The following is a 20,746-nucleotide window of genomic DNA, read 5'->3' as shown; positions in this document are numbered from 1 at the left end:
ACCCCTGCGCTCTAACACTTCCTTGTTAACTCACTTGAAAGGGAAATAAAATGGAAAGTTTGTGACTGACCTTTTTCAATGTAATGAAAATATTTAATAATAAAAAAATCAAATCTGGCTCAGTTGTGTGGCTCTTGTTCCTTTGTGCAGGAGACACAGGCGAGTCACACGATGATGCGGCAGTTGCAATGGGGAATAGAGCGGATAGTAAAAGTGATCACAGGCAGAGATCGAGATGAAAGTGAGTCACGTATGGGACTTTTATTAGCAGCTACGGGAAGCAGGGAGGCTTGGGTGGTGCACCCTTTGCCCTATAAGACTGTATAGCGGTGGCTACAGGGAGCTACTCCCGGGTGTCACTCCAGTTGTGCAGCCAATCACTGTGTTTGCTAAACTGAGAGAAGAGGAGGAGAAGTTCTTTTTGTCTGGTCACATGTGACAAGCAGCTTTTTGTGGCCGAGTAGCCCGTGCTGCTTCCACACCGCAGACCTTTCCTTTATTACATCACAGAACACACGGAACAGACCCACGTCACGTGATCAGGCATCGCAGGTTTAAACAGTTTTATTCAAATCCTTCACGTTTTGCGAGGATGTTCAGAGATTAATATAACATTTTACAGGCCCAGATTGGCGGCATATCATTGAGTGTGGCTTTGAATACAGAGTGGGACATGAGCGAGGGGATTAAAAACATGAGAACACGTTTAGTTCATGAACGTCCCGTCTCTTTGCTGCCACTGGCGCATGCAAGAGCTGTTGGTGCGTGGGTTCTGCCCACCAATAAAGAGCAGTATGACCAAAGATCAGGCAAACGAGAAAAAAATAAATGATCTGGATTTGCACATTTTAAAGCAGTTCCACATATGGGCATGAATGGGCTCGGCCCTTCCCACTAGAACAGTTACAGATGCTCTGTACAGGTCACATGATGCATCGTCCAGTTTCCAATTGGAGAAGTGAAGCGGCGGGTGCAGCTCTGTGGGTGAGCGGACACTTAGGAACCCCAATAAATCCCACTGAAAATTCCAGTGCAACTACATGAACCATAGAAGCGCCACTCACATCCCAAACTGCCAGCGGCCACTCAGGATGCACAAGAAATTGGCACAATCTTTACAATGGACTGAAACTTTAGCTTTGGGTCACGACACGTTCCAATTGCCTTCACACAAGAGGTTATAAACCCACATGGACATTTCTTAACAATGGCAAAAACAAAAAAAAAAACCCAGAAAAATCTGCTTCTCTAATAAACAGAGAGACAGGACGATGCGGTGAAGAGTCTGATTAAATAAAGTCCATATTCCAGGTTAAAACACTTGAACAAGAGGGTGCCGGGCAATGGGAGGGGCTTGGGGTGGGATGAACAATATGAATGGGGAGGTTACCCAAACTGGAAGAAGAAATTTCCTGGGCCAGAGGCTGAAAGAGAGAGTAAAATATGATTAATAACCCTCCTACTGTTCCTTTAACATCCAGGAATAGTAGATCATCGTGTAACCAATGAGAATGCTTCCAGCACACTGCCATTGGTCATTGAGTAAAGTTTGCTGGAGCAAACAGAGTGTAACTTCCCATTAGAACTTGTTGGGGTTATAGAAGGATCAATTCATGTTTTACCACTAAATCCATAATAACATTAAGCCTGGGCTCCAGTGAAAGAACTTTTGGCCCGTGCTCTGTGTGCAGTCACATCCCCAGTGAGAATATGATGCACAGTTAAGACTTTGTGTGTGTGTGTGTGTTACACATTAACACAACCTGTGCCTTTAACACTTGTTGTGGGACGAGAATAACCTGAATAGGAGTTTCTATGATTTGCCCCAGATCTAATCTCCCCTTTCTCTTACTACACGTGGCCTGTGCTTTCAGATGTTGTACACTCAGTTTTGTCACAGACTGTAGCTCAGTAAAGCCAGTCTCCTCCCAGTAATGGTCCTCGTTTGTCCTTCTCATGTGATTTCCCCACAAACTAACCCCCTTTCAGCTGTGGAAATATCACTGAGCGGAGGTGGCCAGAGTGCGACGGCTCCACCAGTAACTGCCAACGCTGGGACACACACCTACGAGGCGGCAATTTAGTCACAATAAGTCATTTGCCTCCACAATATTCTCTCCGATACATTCTGCTATTGGGAACTTTATAAATAATCTAAAGGTGGCCATAGACGCACAGATAATATCGTACAAAACTCATTTTCGACCGATATTCGGTGCGTGTATGGTGGAAAAAGAGCCGACCGATATTGGCAGAAGACTTGGATATCGGGCGGCTCATCGATAGGGCATTGTTAGTGCTGAATGGTCAGATACAGGTAGAATTCTATTATTTCTTCCCGTATATCTACCTGTATATCTGACCATTCAGCTCTACACGTGTGTATTGAAACCAACCATCTTTCTTGGAAACATCTTTTCCAAGAAAGATCGTAATTGTTACGTCTATGGCCCCCTTAACAGGAGGTTCCCACGTAAGACAGAAGTAGTCGCTTGCACTCACCTTCGAAGCTGTACCCTCCGGGGCCACTGAAGAAAGCCTTGAATATGTTGTTGGCATCAAAATCTGAAAGAAAATGGTTCCAATTATAAAACAAAATGCTGTGTCTTTCCAATGAGTATTTTCATTTGTTTCTACACTAAACAAATATTCTTCTAAAGCACGAGGAGTCCTACAAATAAACTCACCTCCCATATTTGATCCATCTTCTTCCAGGTCCTGCCCACTGTCATAGCGAGCTTTCTTTTTGGAATCAGACAGGATTGTGAACGCCTCGCCCACCTCTTTAAATTTCTTCTCTTCTTCTTTCTGAACTTCCGCTGTAGCGGCGCTGTGTCGGTCTGAAGATACAAAGCATTTCACAGACTGCAGTTAATTAATGAGGTCATACGCTTCCTCATCAGTTTGTGTAACGAGGTAACCCTATGACATCAGCAATGGCCATATAAATACCCATAGCTCATTGGATCAGCTTGGGAGCAGATGGGTTAAGGTCGGTCACACACTACACTCAGGCCTATGGAGCGGTGTCACTGATGATGTAACCTATAGCTTTCTGGTGATGTCATTTGCGTAAGTGATTGGGAGGGGCCTATGCACAGGCTTTTATTAGGCAAGTGTCCCAGCCTGGAGCTGTAGATGACTCTGTGAAAGATGCCAGAACATCCTGCAGCATCTGCTGATAGGGCACCATCTTGTTTGGGGGGATGGGGCTTGTGCCATTACCTGGATGGTGCATCAGTGCTCGTTTCCTATAGGCTTTCTTTATTTCATCCTCCGACGCATTCTTATTCACTCCCAGTATCTTGTAGTAATCTTTCCTCTTGCTCTTCTTCAGTTCCAGCTGTGAATTCTTTAGCAGCTGCTTGTGTTCTACAGAGAGAGCAATAGAGAGGGGGATCAGACACGGGCAACCATAATGGCTCCTTTGTGTGCCGTGATCTGTTGCTGCCAAATAGAGTGAGAGCTCCTGTTGGTACAATCACAGCCCAAATCTGCCCCCACAACACACAAATACTTTGTGTTTATACAAATTCATCAATCGCTGCCTTTGGCTTCAACATTGTGAGCGAATCCTCACTTAACCCTGCGTGTGCTGCACATTTACACTTTACCTTTTGTGCTTTCGGTCTGATAAACCTTCTCATAATCTCTCACTGCTTCTTCATACAGTTCCGTGTCTGTGTAGCTGCAACAAAGCAACAATCGGCAATTCTTTACACTCCAGACAATTCAGTAAATCAATACAAATGTATGGAGCATCATTTTGTTTTTAGGTAAATGTGTGACACAAATGTACACAATGTATTGCGTCGGCGGCTGCTGTGCTTATTCTATTGTGCGGCCATTAAGTGATTAACAAAAAGTCCATTACCAGCCCCACAGACCGATCTATTTGTACAAAGATTTAGAAAGAGAAGCAACAAAGTAGGGGCCACACTTATTTACAAATACAATTAATGGGCTGCAGACGAGAGAGTGACAATGTTGTGACAAATAATTCCCTCCAGTTTGATCAGTACAAAAGGTTGTGTGTAAGACAAAACAATTACTGATCTGATCTGATCGACAACTTTATGCAGCACTGTGTATAATAATATTAAGGTGAAAAATGGAATTAAAGGGATCTGGGGGAGGTAGAAACCGGCAAATTGTGGCCCAAGATCACTCACCATTGTGCTCTACGTAAATACGCCTTAATGTAAGTGTCGTCCAGTTTTATTGCATTTGTGCAGTCCTCTATTGCCTCGTTTAATTTCTTCAGCTGAAATTCAAATACAAATGACTTGTTTATAGTGATTACAATAGAATTGTCAAGTCTTTACACACACAAACACACACACACAGTCACACACAGACCTTTGCATTGACAGTGCCGCGGTTACAGTAGAGTTTTGCGTTTGTTTTGATGTTATTGGGGTCTATGCCGAGTGCCTCCGAGTAAAGTCTGTGAGCCAGATCATAATTGCCATCTTTAAAAGCTTGGTTGCCTTCATCCTTCTTAGCCTTCAGAGCTTTGGCATTCTGAAACACAAAGGCTTTGTTACACAACTAAAGAGAAGCTGCGGGTGTCGCTCTTGGTGGGCAGCAGTCTCCATATTTCTATAGCAACAAACATGAAGCTGGAGGGTCCAATTTGCTTCCAGACCTCATTTAAGAACCAAAAAGAAAAGCCTATAGGGAGATTGTTCCAGTATGATATTTATTTCTAATCATCATCTTCTAGACTGAGACTCACCCTACAGGCCACACGAGCTTTCTGATGGTCGGGGGCCATTTTCAAGGCCTGCACAAAGAACTGCACGGCTTTCTCAATACAGTCTTCATAGTAAAGGCACAGACCCCGGACATAAAGAGCGTCGGCATTCGTGGAATCCATCCTCAGGATATCACTGTGAGGAGACATAAAGAACACAAAATAAAGTGAATTCATGGATAAAGACCTACAAATACATAATAATAATAATAATGTGAATTCAGTTACTTAGAACCAATGTAGTGAAGTGACACGTTTGTCTTTCATTTGATTTGGTTTCATGAACCTCGTCAGGGAAGTTACATAACAGGATATTGATATTTATATTATTATTTATACTTAAACTGGACAGTGATTGGTTGCTGTGAGTATTAATGATCTACAAGCTGGACAGTGATTGGTTGCTGTGAGTATTAATGTTCTACAAGCTGGACAGTGATTGGTTGCTGTGAGTATCAGCACTGAGCGAATTATCAGTCGTGTGGGTAAAATCAACCTCATCTCTCCAGAGGGTATTAACTCTTACCTGGCCACAGACTGAGCATCTGGGTATCGGCCGAGAAGCGCCAGACATTCTGCCTTGAGGATTTTGAAGCGATGACAAGCGGGGGCCAACTCTAATGATCGATCCATGCAGAACACAACCTGCATATTGAGCAAAACACAGTCACAATCAACAAGAATGAAACAAATACTACAGACATTCATTGGTAAATCACACAATTGCTGCTTTGCACACAATCATTAGCGCAGTCTGTTAACACAACACTAGTAGCACAGATGCAACTTTCCCTATAGCAACTGTCGAGAAGTATCAGTGAGACCGATTATAAAGTTCTTTATAAATCAGTGAAAAACGAACCTTGCGGAAATCCCGTTTCTCAAAGTCGGTCTCGGCAATTCTCTCATAGTCCAACACAGCGGCCGCGTTCTTCAGCTACAATGAGAAGTTTCCCATTAATCGGAACATTTATTATTTCCACATGAACATGTTTAGCATAAATACACAGTAACACAGTTTATATTTGGGAGAATTCCGCCTCTCACCTCTTGTCCCACTTGCTCGTTCTTTGGTTCCAGTTCTACGACTTTCTGGAAGCAGCGAGTAGCCGCCATGGCGTTTCCGAGGGACAGGTGACACTTGCCCTCACGCTGGTGACCCTGACATTTACATAAGGGAAACATTTAGCAATGGAGACTCCTCCCTCCTTATACTGATCCAAGTTTAATTCCATTCGACCCATAAATGTTAACAAAAAGAGAAAATGCCGGCTCCAATCTCCTTTGGACTAGTTATAATATATCAATAGAGCAAATCAATTATAAACTTTGCGGGTCAATTCATTATTTTTATGTATATATATATGTATATAAAATGCTCAAATTGCTCAAAATTCTACGTTGATGTAGACCGCTAAGCAATCCTTACCAAGCAGAAAAATCTGGCCTGGGTGTCCAAACCCCAGGCCCTTCACTCCAATTGTTAGATAATAGAAAACAGCCAAAGAGCTTTACACTCACCAAGTTAGCCGAATGGTCCGGGTGCCGTGCCCCGAACCCGTAGCTTAGGCAAATAGGCCTATGATTACGTATCTGCTGATACGAAACGCGTTAGGACGCATATCTTTTAACTACATGGAATAAAGTTACATTTTTAACCTCCACGGCCATGGTTGCAGGAGTGCGTGCAGATTTATTTTGAAGACCCATAAATGTTCACTATTTGTGATGAGTGTGTCATAAGGAGGAGACACAACAGCTGCCAGTGCAAATATTATATATAGAGAGAGAGAGAGAGAGAGAGAGAGAGAGAGAGAGAGAGAGAGAGAGAGCAAACTGCAGCTGTAAGATATATATAGGATTCTATATAGAGGAGTAAGATATATATATAGGATTCTATATATAGAGGAGTAAGATATATATAGGATTCTATATAGAGGAGTAAGATATATATAGGATTCTATATATAGAGGAATAAGATATATAGGATTCTATATATAGAGGAGTAAGATATATATATATCTTACTCCTCTATATAGAATCCTATATATATCTTACTTCTCTATATATAGAATCCTATATATAATCTTACTTCTCTATATATAGAATCCTATATATATATCTTACTCCTCTATATATAGAATCCTATATATATATCTTACTCCTCTATATAGAATCCTATATATATATATATAGAGGAGTAGAGAGTGTAACAGATTCCTTACTGCTGTGTGTCAATACAATTTACCTTCACAAAGGTGTCGTCCAATCTCACAGACTGTTGTGCATCTTCCAGGGCCTCCCTGTATTTATTCAGCATGATCAAGGTGGCGGCTCTGTTTCCATAGTAACTGGCATTTTTGCGAGACCAATCTAAAAGAAAACACAATGACAAAGGTGCAACTGTCGGCGTCAGCCAATAGCATTTCTCTGGGACACAATTAGGGGTGTTTAGCAGTAAGTTTAATATGTGTAAAGTATAAAAATGTCTATTTGTTGTGCCAGACAGTCCCAGAAGGCCAGTCTGAGGGGGATACGGGCGAGATGTGGGGGTGAACCCTCTCTTTAATGTGTTACATGTTCTTGGGACTGTGGGGGCAACATTTAGTGCTGCTTCCCAATATTCTCACACATGTGCCTGAAGAAGGGGTTACTAGGGCTCCCCCTACTGGTCAGTAACAACTGGAACATAATAATTATTAACATGTATTTATATAGCGCCAACATATTGCGTAGCACTGTAAAGTAAATGTGATTATACAACTAAATCACATGAATTCTATACATAGAACATATGGAGTTACATACATCACAATCAATACCAGTACAAAAGGTGAGGAAGGCCCTATGCAAAAGAGCTTACACTCTAAAGGAGTGTAATGTGAGAGTTGTAAAGACTGGAGTGAGTAAAGGTGGCCATAGACATCATAGGATCTCTCCCCCATATTGAATGGCTGATTTGATCATGGGCTGTAGGGCCCAACAATTGGATCAGAATGGATCTAATCCGGGTGGTTGGATTGTGGGATCTCATAGATGCACAGATGTGGCCGTGATCCCATGGGATTTTTTAACCTGCCTGATCGAGATTTGCCCGACTTTCAGGCAGATATCGATCGGGGAAGCCCCATTGGAGGGCCCCACACATGGGCCAATAAACTGTCGACTGGGTCTGTCACACCTTTTATTGGGCCGTGTATGGGGGCCTTACATGTGATTTGCCAATAAATTGAGAGTCACAGGACTGAGAACTCCGCTCATTGATATTGGGGAGCAGTGAGTTATCAGTGAGGGGCAGTAAATACAAGGAGTTGTATATAATAAATAAATATAAAGTGACACAGATGAGAAAGCATAAGAGCCCCTCGCTGCTCAACATTCTCTCATATAATAATAATAATTAGTGTATTCACTGTAACAAGAGAATGTGAGGAGCGTCGCTATAGAATGGGCCTCTGATTAACTCCTGCACTGCTGAGCACAATGAATGTGTAAGAAATGTGGGGGCTGCTGGGGAGCGACTACAACACCCACTGACTAATTCTGCAGCAAAGAAACTATTTATGGTGATTTCCCAGCATTTTGTTCCATTTCATTGTGGCTTGTGTATTGGGGTTCATTTGTGTATAGAGAGTCGGGGGTCAGCCCAAAACACCGGCTCCTGGGCAGCAATTGTGTATAATGGGGGGGGGGACAGAAGTATCAGCAGTAAATGCCCCTCAGAGGTGAATGAGAAAGAATGGCAGCCGTTGCTATGGATATAAGGGGCGGCTTGATGTCACACTGCTGAACTGCAGCTTTATGTCACACTCCACTTACCTATAGCTTTTGTGTAATAGTTATAGGCCGAGTTGTAGTCTTTCTTGGCGTAGAACAGGTTCCCCTTCTCTTTGCAGGACTCCGCCTCCCTGTAACACAACAAATTGTAGCCACACAATAAGTCCACACAGTATAAAGCTACACAATAAGTCCACACTGCTGATGTACAACTGTATTGTGTGTGTGTATCACTGCTGCTCCAGACTCACAACTCACACACACTTCTACATAACTGACAGCAGCTGTGACGTGTGTCTGTCCCCCGTGTGCAGGGGAATCTGGGGGGGACATTTAGTCCCACAGATCTGATAGACACTGAGTATATAACGAGTCCAGAGGCTCTTGCACTTCATTCACTTCAGCCACAAATACATCACATTGGGGTTCAGGACAGGCTAAAGGTCAGACTATAAAGTGTCAGTTATTGGTCTGATGGGGGAGGGGCCCCTATAATTTGTCACATCTGTGGTGGGGGTTGACTCTATAATGTTGATGTTACTGAGTCACTGCTGAACCCCCTGAGCCAACTGCTGACACTTGATTGTACGGAGAGTGGGTCTGACGTGTCAGTAACGAGGGAAGAGACTGATGGACTTGTCCCCTGAGATTAATCACAACAAACCTCTTCCCATTGTTCTGTCCCCCCAATACTCAGCTGTTCCCTCATAATAACTGGGGGGAGGGGCAGCTTGAAGTTGATTGGCAGCTGCTGAACTGGGGGAGGGGCTATTGGGGCACAGGGGGGACATATTGGGGGACATAAAGGAGTTTGTCCCTCATTTCAATCCTTTATTCACATTAACTTGGGGAGACCGTTTATGTGGAAAGTCTCCGAGTAACAGGGATGAGGTTTAGGGGTTCAGGGGGAGGAGACAGTGGGGTGGGGGAGGGGCAGGAAGTGAGTGAGGGGGAGGAGTCAGAGCTGAGAGCAATGTCATGATGTTATGGGGCATGTGAGTGTCAGACCTCCTCCCCCTCTTTGTTCTCTGTTTCCTTTACTTCAGTCCCCGTTACGCTCCCTCACCTCTCCCGCTCTTCTTCGCTCCTCTCCGCTTCCTCCGGGACCATCATCACGTCGTACTCAGCGGTAGTCGCCATCTTAGCACCGGCTCAGTGAGGCAAGGGAGAAAAAGAGGCGACTTCCGGTCCTGCCAGAGCGTATCCGCCGCACTATAGAGAGCACGGCTTGGCCTCGCTAGATAGACCGGAAATCCCAGCACCGCCATCTTAAGGAAGGGCGACAAAGTTCAGCGGGGCGTGCCAGCCGGTTGCCATAGTGGCGTGTTTTGCAATGTCACGTGTGTGTGTCTGGCCAATCATCCTCAGCGTCACATAAAGGTCACATTATAAAGGTCACAACACTGCAGAACGAGCTGATGCTCCAGGGAGGATTGTGGGAATTGTAGGTCAGAGAGTTGGGGAGCGGCAGATACAATGGACTATTAATATTATTATTAGGAGGAGCCCCGGGCACAGGCCGTAATGAGAACGTTACACCGAGTCACGTGTCTCCTCCCCGGCACAGTGATAATATATTTATTTCGTTTCACTGCTGATACCGAGTGGGACTGAGACACAAGATCCTTCTGTTGCCACCAGAGGTCGCTCGCGGCTTTCTCTTCGCTGCACTTCCGCCATGTGACCGGAAACAGGAAGTAACAGGCTGCTCAGCTCCTCAGTGTCACTTCCCTGAGCAAAGTAACAACAACAAATCACTCAGGGACCGAGTCACTTGTCCTAAATGATCTCTCTCCCCATTTATTTCTATTCATATATATATATATCTCTGACTGTGTGAGACCCACTGACACTTCCCTTATACATTGACTTCCACTCACACCAACAGCTTCTACTGAACTTCAGCCTCTCTGAGTGTGAGTGTGAGACTGAGTGTGAGTCAGGAGAGTCAGTGTAATACATTTGCACTACACAAAGGTCAGAGTCAGACAGTGAGTGAGACACAAAGTGACAGTGAAATTGTGGAAGAAGGAGACACAGGGAAATAAAGGGCATACCTCCCAACTGTCCCTTTTTCGGAGGGACAGTCCCTCTTTAGACAGCTCAACCCGCAGTCCCTCATTTGTACTGGAAAGTCCCTCTTTTCTCTGCACTGAACAGCCAGAAAAAGAAACAAAGTTTCTCACTTAATTGGCTTTTAGCAGAGAGCCCAGAACAGCTAACAGGTGCAAATAAGATACTTTGTAACAAATTTGAGACACAAAAACACAGTTTAGATAAGGAGAAATATTTTCAAACTTTCATAACCTGCCAAATTTTGTAAAAAAACATGGTAATTAGGGGGTGTGGCCACAGCAAGGGGTGTGGTCAAAAAATTGCTGCGGAAACAATTTTTTCAACTCTTTTTACTTCCAAAATGTTGGGAGGTATTAAAAGAGGAGTCACAGGGAAATAAAGGGGATTGTCTGGTGCCCCCCCTCTACCCTTCCCCCCATGACTTTCCACTTGGGGGCGAGTATCAGATATAGAAATGCCTCGTGTGCCCCCGACATAATGACGTGATTTGTTTGTGTGCAGGACGGGCAAGAGCAGGAGGGCCCTGGTTATTTGTGGGCACAACCTGGAGCAACTGTCATATGGGAGTCGTGTGGTGAGTAAAGTCTCTTGGAAACCTTCTAGTAACAACACTTCTAGTATCTCTTTACTCACAAATGACACTTGTGTATGTGACCCTTATATTATTATCCCTACATTGAGCTCAGGGAAGGAACATCAGTCCCCTATAGTCGTGTGTGTGTCCTTGTGTTGTGTCTGTGTGTTGTATCTCTTTGTTGTGTCCTTGTGTGTTGTGTCTGTGTGTTGTGTCCTTGTGTTGTGTCCTTGTGTGTTGTGTCTGTGTGTTGTATCTGTTTGTTGTGTCCTTGTGTGTTGTGTCCTTGTGTTGTGTCCTTGTGTGTTGTGTCCGTGTGTTGTGTCCGTGTGTTGTGTCTGTGTGTTGTGTCCTTGTGTTGTGTCCTTGTGTGTTGTGTCCTTGTGTTGTGTCCTTGTGTTGTGTCCTTGTGTGTTGTGTCCTTGTGTGTTGTGTCTGTGTCGGCGCTGCTTTATTCACAGGCGTCTCACACAGACTCAGACATGATGGAGACACAAGAGGAGATTTACATTGGATCTGTACAGAGGGAGCAGGTTGGTTTCTATGACACCGGGGGCTGAAGGATGAACTGGAGCTGCACAAACACTACTTCTGTGGGACAGACGGATACTCACTGCTGTACAGTTGGACTTGCCACCTGCTCGCTATTTACCAGCCTGGCCAGTAAAAATAATGCCTGATGCCCATGTTATTAATAGGAAAAAACAGCAAGAATATAGGAAGGCCGGGATTTTCTTCCAGAAAAGGTGCAACACTATGTACAGTGCGGAGAACGAGGAGTCTTTCACTGGGTTGAAGTTCTGAAGAAGGAGATAGACAGGTCCAAGGATAAGAAGGAGGTGCAGCTCTGCAACCAGTAATAAAGCTCAGGGCACCCACATGGCACCCACAGCTAATGATCTATAGCTCCTCCCAGTCTCATATCCAACTGTCACACAACTTAGTGTCAGAAATGGCCTGGGATTTAGTCGTGTCTGGGAATATTATCACTGTGTCGCCAGTAGAGGTGGAGCAAAGCAACGTTTCACAATCTCCTCAGGACCCAATACAGCGTGGGGCTGGCAACCAGCTGGGTTCTGTATAAAGAGCCTTATTGTATTTAACTTGCCATGTGGCTTTAGAGGTGCTGTGTCACCCCCTTAAACTGCGACACAGATTAGGAGTCATTTTTATTTAGCTGTAACACTGCAGAACTCACTGAGCATGTGCAAGCCTCCGGCACTAAGGACAGGGCTGAACAAGAATAGAAAGATTTGAGGATCATGTCGAGTGGATTGTTACTGTCACCCCTCAGTTTTGGGTTTTTACTTTTAACTCCAGTGCCCAAAGTCCATTACTTCTAACCCATTTCTTTTTAGGCTTTAGTTGCCCTTTAAAACAACCCAATATGTGCAGCAATAGAGTGCTTGTGAGTGGAAAGAGTGAAGCCTTTTAGGGTATTTGCATGTGTATTGGGGTTCAGCGCATTGCATGTGGGGGTGTCTCTCATTTGTGGGTCCTGGGCAACAAGAGCGACATGAGGGATCAGAGACGGGGGGATCACAAAGCTGCACAACACTGGGCCAAGGCCGAAGCTTTGTTTAATGGGCACAACACTCACCTCTAACCCCCGCGTCTGCCTTAAACAGGTCATTCACTTTTATGTTGAAGTTTAATAAGTTATAGAATGACTAATTCTTAGCAACTTTCCAATTGGTCTTCATTATTTATTTTCTATAGGGTTTTAATGATTTGCCTTCTGACTCTCTCCAGCTTTCAAAAAAATAAATGTATTGTTATTGCTACTTGTTATTCCTCATCTTTCTATTCAGGCCTCTCCTATTCATATTCCAGTCTCTTATTCAAATCAATGTGTGGTTGCTAGGGGAATTTGGACCTTAGCAACCAGACTGCTGAAATGACAAACTGGAGAGCTGCTGAATAAAAAGCCAAATAAGTCAAAAACCACAAATACTAAAAATCAATTGCAAATGGTCTCAGAATATCCCTCTGTACATCATACTAACGGTTAACTCAAAGGCGAACAACCTTTTTAAAGGGCACAGCAACCCTCTCATTATTGGCCGCACCCTTTATTTACAGGGGCTGCATTATGTCCCAAATCAAAAACCTTTACTAGAATTGGGGACAGTGATCTGCTGAGTCCCACAGATTCTCCTCCTCTGTCTTCAATGAAAATTCCAGTGCATTGTGTATTACAACTGTGTGTGTCTCTATACAGGGGCATCTTCCATATTTAGTCTGTTTGTGGCAAGTACAATACTGATTTCTATTGGTTCCTGCTTACAGTCGTGAGTCACTAATTCACCCCCAGAGAAGCCACATTCACCTTTTTGATGTATTTTAACATATGATTTCTTCCGGTATATGAGAACGTTCGTGTTTAAAGGGGAACTACTTTTTAATGTACAATACTGAACTCTGTCCTTGATCCATATTTTCAGCCAGTGGTCAAAACAAAAAGTATGAAGATGATTTAAAGGGCAAGTAAAGTCTAAGTTGAACGACCATGAGTGGGTGGGAAAACAGCGGGCAAGAACTTACAGAAGCAATTTTAGGACTGAAGTTTCCTTTAAAGGGAAAATAAAGGCAAAAAATATAACTCACAGCAACATTTCCGTTTCCATTCATTACAGATGTTACTGGAATTGCTACTGAAAGCAGCATCTGTCCTTTGCTATTCCTTGCACTGCTGGTTCTGACTATTACAACTGTGTATCCATAATCGCTTCCCCTTCAGCCAAGACTTTGTTCAACCTTTATAAAACCTTTATCCTGGGTTTTTCTAATTTTTTTAAACTTTTCCCAGAAGGCAACACGACTCATCATTGTGAGGAATACAATAAACGAGAGACTCCCTGGACTAATAGACGCGACGTGGAACATGTGGAACCAGCAAAGTGACACGTTTCTTATGAAATTTCTTTAATCTTTAGTTTAGATACATCCAAAAATATACAAGAGTCGCCTGTGTTTGGAGGAAACGGTTATTATTATTATTATTATAGGGGTCAGTGTTGGGCAGAGTAGTTTGCACACAGTTCACTTTTGGATGTGGACGTGACAGTTTGACCATTTTCTGGCTCAGGGCTAAACAGGACTTTATGGCTCACCTGATGCTGATGGCTAAAGCATTGACCCAAAGGCTAACACTTGTACATGTCCTTCACCTCCTGTGTTTCCAGAAGCAGCGGCCACTCAACTCTATGCTCCTCAGCAGTCATTGTGCTTGTGTAGAGTGGAGCAGCCATGGAACTCTGCCAATAGTCTAAGGCCCAACAACATTTTGGGGTCAACATTGTTTTTTTTTTTAAAGACTGAAGTTTGGGAGTAAAGCACAAGGGGAAACATTGAAATGGAGACTCAGGGCAGGTCGCACAAACACAAACCCTTCTTGCCAACTCTAGAACATTAAAGGAAGAATTGACTTTTATAAGGTCATTTTCTCAATGTCCCAGGAAGAACAGGCAGTCTTCTTTCAGGTCCGGCCCCAACTGCTTCAGCCTCTTGACCAGTAGTGAAAGAAGTAGTAGGGCCGCCGGGTGCAAATATTAGAGAAGAAGATCAGGGGGAGCAGTTCATCAGTTGCATAATACATTGGCTTATTATAGGCGAGCAGCGTTATTAAACATTTGACATGAAACATTCCCTTGGCTGCTGGAGGGAGATGAGAGTTGCAGTTCAAGTGGAAGGCCTGAGCCTGATGCTACAGGGTTAGAAATGGCAGTAGCAGCAGCAGCAGAAGGATGAGATTGTTCCAGGTGGAATCCATTCATACAATTGCACCTACCCCTGGGCCAATAAGCTTTGGGGGTTTCAGGGTGGCCCGTTCATTGGACGAGAGAGAAAGAGGGCGAGCGATCCACATCAATTCTATATTATAAACACATAAACATGTAGAGTCTCCTAATGACGGGCCTCAGTATATTCACAATTGCTTATAACACTCACTCATGGCCGCCACTGGGAGGTGACCCGCCCCTAATCTCCAATATTCTCCAATATTCTCCAATTAGCTCTGTCCTACACTGGAATCTCTGAAACTTTACCCGGCAGCAGTTTGATGTGTATCTGTGATGTGCTCCATGCACAGGAGGAACGTACAGTATATAAATATATATATATTCAGATAAAGAGCAATACTTTACATCACTTAGGGGCCCATTTACTTAGGTTGAGTGAAGGAATAGAGGAAATATAGTTCGAATTATGAATGGTCAAATATGGCTACTTTGACCATCGAATGGGCTACTTTGACCTTCGACTAAGACCTTCGACTTCAAATCGAACGATTCGAACTAAAAATCATTCAACTATTCGACCATTTGCTAGTCCAAGTACTGTCTCTTTAAAAAATTCTTCGACCCCCTAGTTCGCCACCTAAAACCTACAGAGGGTTAATTAACCCTCGATATTCGACCGTCGAAGTAAAGGATTTACCATTATTCCTACGATCGAAGGAATATCCTTCGATCGATGGATTAAAATCCTTCGAATCGGTTCGATCATAGGAATAACGGTAAATTACTTCGACGGTCGAATATCGAGGGTTAATAAACCCTTGATATTCGACCTTTGCTAAATGTGCCCTTTAGTCAAGGAATGACTGTTATAGAATGGCCAGTTGTGAGCAACTTTTTAATTGATCCTCATTTTTTATAGTTTATAGTTTTTTTAATTACTTGTCTTTTTCCTCTTGACTCTTTTCAGCTTTCAAATGGGGGTCACTGACCCTGTATAGAAAACAAATGCTCTGTAAGGCTACACATTTATTCTTATTGCTACTTGTAATTGCTCATCTTTCTATTCAGGCCTCTCCTATTCATATTCCAGTCTCTTATTCAATTCAGTGCATGGTTGCTAGGGGAATTTGGACCCTAGCAACCAGACGGCTGAAATTGCAAACCACAAATAATAAAAAATGAAGACCAATTACAAATCATCTCAGAATATCCGTCTCTGCATCATACTGACGGTTAATTCAAAGGTGAACAAGCCCTTTAAGTCCTGAAAACAAGGTTTATTGTTCTCCGTGGGCACCCAATGCTGTCCCTGAAGCTGACACTCTAGTAACTACCCCGCTGGTGTCTATATATAAAATATATGTGTACTGACAGTGTATTAGGGTTGGGCACCTGGAGCAGGAGGGCCCACCACAGAACCTGATGGCTTTATGTATAGTATGTGAGTAGAATACAGCTGGGGGAACCCTATAATAATGAAGCAATGGTAATGTTCTGTACTCTGGATTAAAGTGCAATTAAAGGGAAACTAAACTGACAAAACAAAGCCCACGTGGAAAATAAATGTTATTTCAAGGTAACTGCCTATTTCCTTACTAATTAATACATTTGCTCCATAATTGCTATAATAAAGATTTGTAGCCTTTGTGCTATAGAGGAATCCCATGTCTTTTCTTCCCATGTGTTTTGTGCACAGAGCTGACACTCACATCTGCATAAACGTTCAAATGCAAATCAGCAGGCGCATGTCAGCAATGCAGCATTCTCTTCCCTTGAATTCCAGATAAATAACCTGCGCCCAGAGGTGCTCAGTGAATATATATATGAAGCGCATGTGCATCTGCCATTATACTCGCATTATACTCTCCTCCATGGAACAGACCCTCTTCTCTTACTGCACCGGACCCTAAAATTCTACCAATCCGCTTTGTGTTGTAATGAGCTACTTCTTATAGAGTGAGAAATGTAGGGCACATTGATACAACGAGGGTTCCATTAAACATGCAGCTTGTTCAGTTTTAGAGAAACGCACAATAGTTTTTGTGTATAATGTTTTGTACAATGTATATATTGTGTGTATAGTGTTGTGTTTATAGTGTATATATTATGTGTATAGTGTTGTATATAGTGTATATATAGTGTATATTGTGTGTATAGTGTTGTGTATAGTGTATATTATGTGTATAGTGTATGTATTATGTGTATAGTGTATAGATATAATGTATATTTTGTGTATAGTGTTGTGTATAGTGTATATATTATGTGTATAGTGTATATATTGTGTGTATAGTGTATACATATAGTGTATATTTTGTGTATAGTGTTGTGTATAGTGTATATAGTGTGTATATTTTGTGTATAGTGTATATATTATGTGTATAGTGTATATATTATGTGTATAGTGTTGTGTATAGTGTATATATTATGTGTATAGTGTATATATTATGTGTATAGTGTTGTGTATAGTGTATATATTATGTGTATAGTGTATAGTGTTGTGTATAGTGTTGTGTATAGTGTTGTGTATAGTGTTGTGTATAGTGTTGTGTATAGTGTTGTGTATAGTGTTGTGTATAGTGTATAGTGTTGTGTATAGTGTATATATTATGTGTATAGTGTTGTGTATAGTGTATATATTATGTGTATAGTGTTGTGTATAGTGTATATAGTGTGTATATTTTGTGTATAGTGTATATATTATGTGTATAGTGTATAGTTTTGTGTATAGTGTTGTGTATAGTGTATATATTATGTGTATAGTGTATATAGTGTATATATTATGTGTATAGTGTATAGTGTTGTGTATAGTGTTGTGTATACATATTGTGTATAGTGTATAGTGTTGTGTATAGTGTTGTGTATAGTGTTGTGTATAGTGTGCAGCAATAGCCTTTGTGAGTGCAAGGAGAGCACCTCTGAATCGTACAACTCCCAGCACCTGCAGCCGAGCAGCTGCACAGAATTGGGAAGAGTCGAATGTATTGCAGAGGGGTCTGTATATTTGTTGAGCACACGGGACTGTAGCTAAAGTGTCAGTGTTTGGCACAACTCTCACAGTCGTTACCCGTTTGTCTTGGTGCCAATGGCTCTGACAATCTTATTTCTCTCCCAATATTGGATTTTCATTCCGTCCAAGGCCTCAGTGGCCCCAGCAGCTAATTGTGGAGCCCACAGGTCACATGTCAAGCGATGATCATATATAATTGGCCCCCCCAGGAGGAAGCAGTGTTCATATTGCTGCAGGAACCCCACCGACCCCCCACAGTCATTTGTAAAATCCCAAATGGGGCTGAACCCTAATATGGAGCAAACATTATGGGAGTGGGAGGCGGTCGCAGAGAAGGGGTGGGGCTACGGAACAGAGCTGGTCCAATCAGAGGGCTCTGGAAGAGGGCGGCTGCCGTGGCCGGGCGCAGTGTCAGGGGGCCGGGGAGGGCGCAGACTGTAGGCGGAGTCATAGGATTGGGGAGAAAACGGGCGGCCAGAGTCTTAGTGAGGTGCTTGTGTAGAGCCAGGCGGGTCTGTGGGACAACAGGAGACACTTCAATTGGTTAGTGATAAATAAAGGTGAAACAAGGAGATTAAATGTGACCCAATCAAAGCTCAATCACTGCATTCCCAGGGCTCAAACATCTGCACAAACACTCACAAACACACACTTACACTCACTGACTCACACTCACTCACACACACTCATACACATATATATGGAGACCAGGTCTGGACTGAGAGTCAAAATAGGCCGTGACATTCCAAGTGCAAATAGACCCAAACAGGTCCCACTAAATAGTGACTTGTCCATTTGACCATTTGCCTGAACCCACAGATTGTCAGTCTGGGTCTGATTGAGACACATTTGGGGCAAATGTCCAAAAAAGCCCAGTTAGTCCTGGTGTGGGGGCTGACATTCACTATTTACTTACCACTAACGCTGCACTTCTCTGTAATTTACTAAAGGGGCTGTATTTCGGCTTCGTGGGTTTCCCCGACAGTCGGTCCCTGTGCCTCCGGCTGCTCATGTGCTGCAAAACCAGGAAGCAAATTAGAAACAGAATATTAGCATATAATAGAGGTATAATTATAATGTATAATGAAACAGACTATTAGCATATAATAGAGGTATAATTATAATGTATAATGAAACAGACTATTAGCATATAATAGAGGTATAATACACAAAAGCCATGAATATCTTGTAAATTATATCCTTATAAACGGTGAGTTCTGATGTCATCAGTTATAAACGGTGAGTTCTGATGTCATTTCTGTCACATGACTCACTGAAACTTGTGTATTATAATAAATAAAGTACCCCCAGTTGTAAAATATGAGGATATTAGAAGTTACCTCGGAGTTCCATGACCTGTATAAAAACACCCGGCCTTCGGCCTCATCATTTTATATGGTCATGAAACTCCTCTGTGACTTATAATATCCTTATATTTTACAAGAGGGGGTATTTTATTCACTATATAATGTACAGAAGAACAAAAAGGCACCTCTTAATATGCTCTGACCCCCAACATCCACAGCTGCAATTATTTTACATCTTTACCATCGAGATAAACCGTCCCATAAAAGCCAATCACTCGACTCATATAACTGTGTGTATTTAATGCCAGACCAGCACCTACACATCCCTCCAGTATGTGACAGTTAGAAATCCCTCCAGTATGTGACAGTTAGAAATCCCTCCAGTATGTGACAGTTAGAAATCCCTCCAGTATGTGACAGTTAGAAATCCCTCCAGTATGTGACAGTTAGAAATCCCTCCAGTATGTGACAGTTAGAAATCCCTCCAGTATGTGACAGTTAGAAATCCCTCCAGTATGTGACAGTTAGAAATCCCTCCAGTATGTGACAGTTAGAAATCCCTCCAGTATGTGACAGTTAGAAATCCCTCCAGTATGTGACAGTTAGAAATCCCTCCAGTATGTGACAGTTAGAAATCCCTCCAGTATGTGACAGTTAGAAATCCCTCCAGTATGTGACAGTTAGAAATCCCTCAGTATGTGATAGTTAGAAATCCCTCCAGTATGTGACAGTTAGAAATCCCTCCAGTATGTGACAGTTAGAAATCCCTCCAGTATGTGACAGTTATTCTAGACCTGGAGTAACTGGTGTAAGGGTTACAAATAAGCCCCTATGGGCCACACCATTTATCAGATTATTAAGGGGGGCATCTCACCTGTTTGAGTTGTGTTTCGGAGTTGACGTGAATTTCACAGACGGAGCAGTGGAAAGTCTTATTGTGGATCCCAACGCTGGTTTTGTTGCCGATCCTTTTTGGCTTGCGGCCCGTCCTGTTCAGAGCTTTGCCCCTGCCTCTCCTCGGGGGGGTGGTTTGTCCCTCCAGGATGGATTTGTGCTTTGCACCTAAACCCAAACACACATTCAGATAAATCCCTGTGCAGAACTATATGCTGGGAAACAAGTGATCCTTTATTTAGTTGCACTACATGTTCCACATCTTAGTGATCCTTCCTCAGAGTTCACTAAACCCAAACACGGCCCCCTGGTCACCCACTGTCACTGTGTATTACAACTCTGTAGCACTTGTAACGCTGTGTCGCTCCCCCAAATATAGAGGGAATATAAAAAGAAATATCTACTCCCTGTTCCTTCAGAAAGTGAAGCAAATGTGGTGTGAGCGACTGAATTAATCACAGACTTAGTTGGACTTTAATTGACACCTCTATGGACTTATTAAAGGTGAAAGGTGGGGGCAGTTTCCATTCCCTGTCCCAAATTGTACCCATAAGTCCATTGAGACTAGCCAACCATGCCAGGGGGAAGCCCCACAGTTTGAGAACTATTACC

The 20,746-nt window shown here is 42.9% G+C and overlaps 2 protein-coding genes across 4 annotated transcripts in view; both read right to left on the bottom strand.

Annotated features, from left to right (window-relative positions):
- Positions 1 to 549: 549 nt before the first annotated feature.
- On the bottom strand, positions 550 to 9,758 carry dnajc7.S (DnaJ heat shock protein family (Hsp40) member C7 S homeolog). The gene is made up of 14 exons (XM_018237938.2): positions 9,600 to 9,758; positions 8,576 to 8,664; positions 7,005 to 7,129; positions 5,804 to 5,917; positions 5,619 to 5,693; positions 5,283 to 5,401; positions 4,739 to 4,892; positions 4,360 to 4,524; positions 4,173 to 4,264; positions 3,615 to 3,688; positions 3,226 to 3,372; positions 2,688 to 2,840; positions 2,503 to 2,565; positions 550 to 1,424 (listed from the first exon to the last, which is right to left on the bottom strand). The coding sequence occupies exons 1-14, from the start codon at positions 9,671 to 9,673 to the stop codon at positions 1,387 to 1,389; spliced, it is 1,482 nt and encodes a 493-aa protein (XP_018093427.1). The 5' UTR covers positions 9,674 to 9,758; the 3' UTR covers positions 550 to 1,386.
- Positions 9,759 to 17,729: 7,971 nt separating this feature from the next.
- The window catches only part of LOC108702465 (zinc finger protein 385C), a 49,385-nt gene continuing 46,368 nt past the window's right edge, over positions 17,730 to 20,746 (bottom strand). For all 3 annotated transcript variants that reach the window (XM_041578370.1, XM_018237937.2, XM_041578371.1), the window contains 3 exons: positions 20,115 to 20,302; positions 18,850 to 18,948; positions 17,730 to 18,447 (listed from right to left, as the gene is read on the bottom strand). In XM_041578370.1, coding sequence (XP_041434304.1) covers positions 18,223 to 18,447; positions 18,850 to 18,948; positions 20,115 to 20,302 — 512 coding nt within the window. In that variant the 3' untranslated portion in view covers positions 17,730 to 18,222. The remainder of the gene's footprint in view (positions 18,448 to 18,849; positions 18,949 to 20,114; positions 20,303 to 20,746) is intronic.

This window comes from Xenopus laevis, chromosome 9_10S, assembly GCF_017654675.1.
Source record: "Xenopus laevis strain J_2021 chromosome 9_10S, Xenopus_laevis_v10.1, whole genome shotgun sequence".
NCBI classification, from domain to species: Eukaryota; Metazoa; Chordata; class Amphibia; order Anura; family Pipidae; genus Xenopus; species Xenopus laevis.
Note: the sequence above shows the minus strand (reverse complement) of the source record. Positions and strands in the feature narration are given on the sequence as shown.

What these genes read in the sequence shown, in the direction of transcription:
- dnajc7.S (XM_018237938.2), bottom strand. Translation starts at nt 9,673, where the DNA reads ATGGCGACTACCGCTGAGTACGACGTGATGATGGTCCCGGAGGAAGCG. An exon ending in TGGACGACACCTTTGTGAAG is followed by an intron (nt 5,918 to 7,004) that starts GTAAATTGTATT and finishes TGTAAATGTCAG; the next exon opens with GGTCACCAGCGTGAGGGCAA. An exon ending in AGCACTGATGCACCATCCAG is followed by an intron (nt 2,841 to 3,225) that starts GTAATGGCACAA and finishes TTGTATCTTCAG; the next exon opens with ACCGACACAGCGCCGCTACA.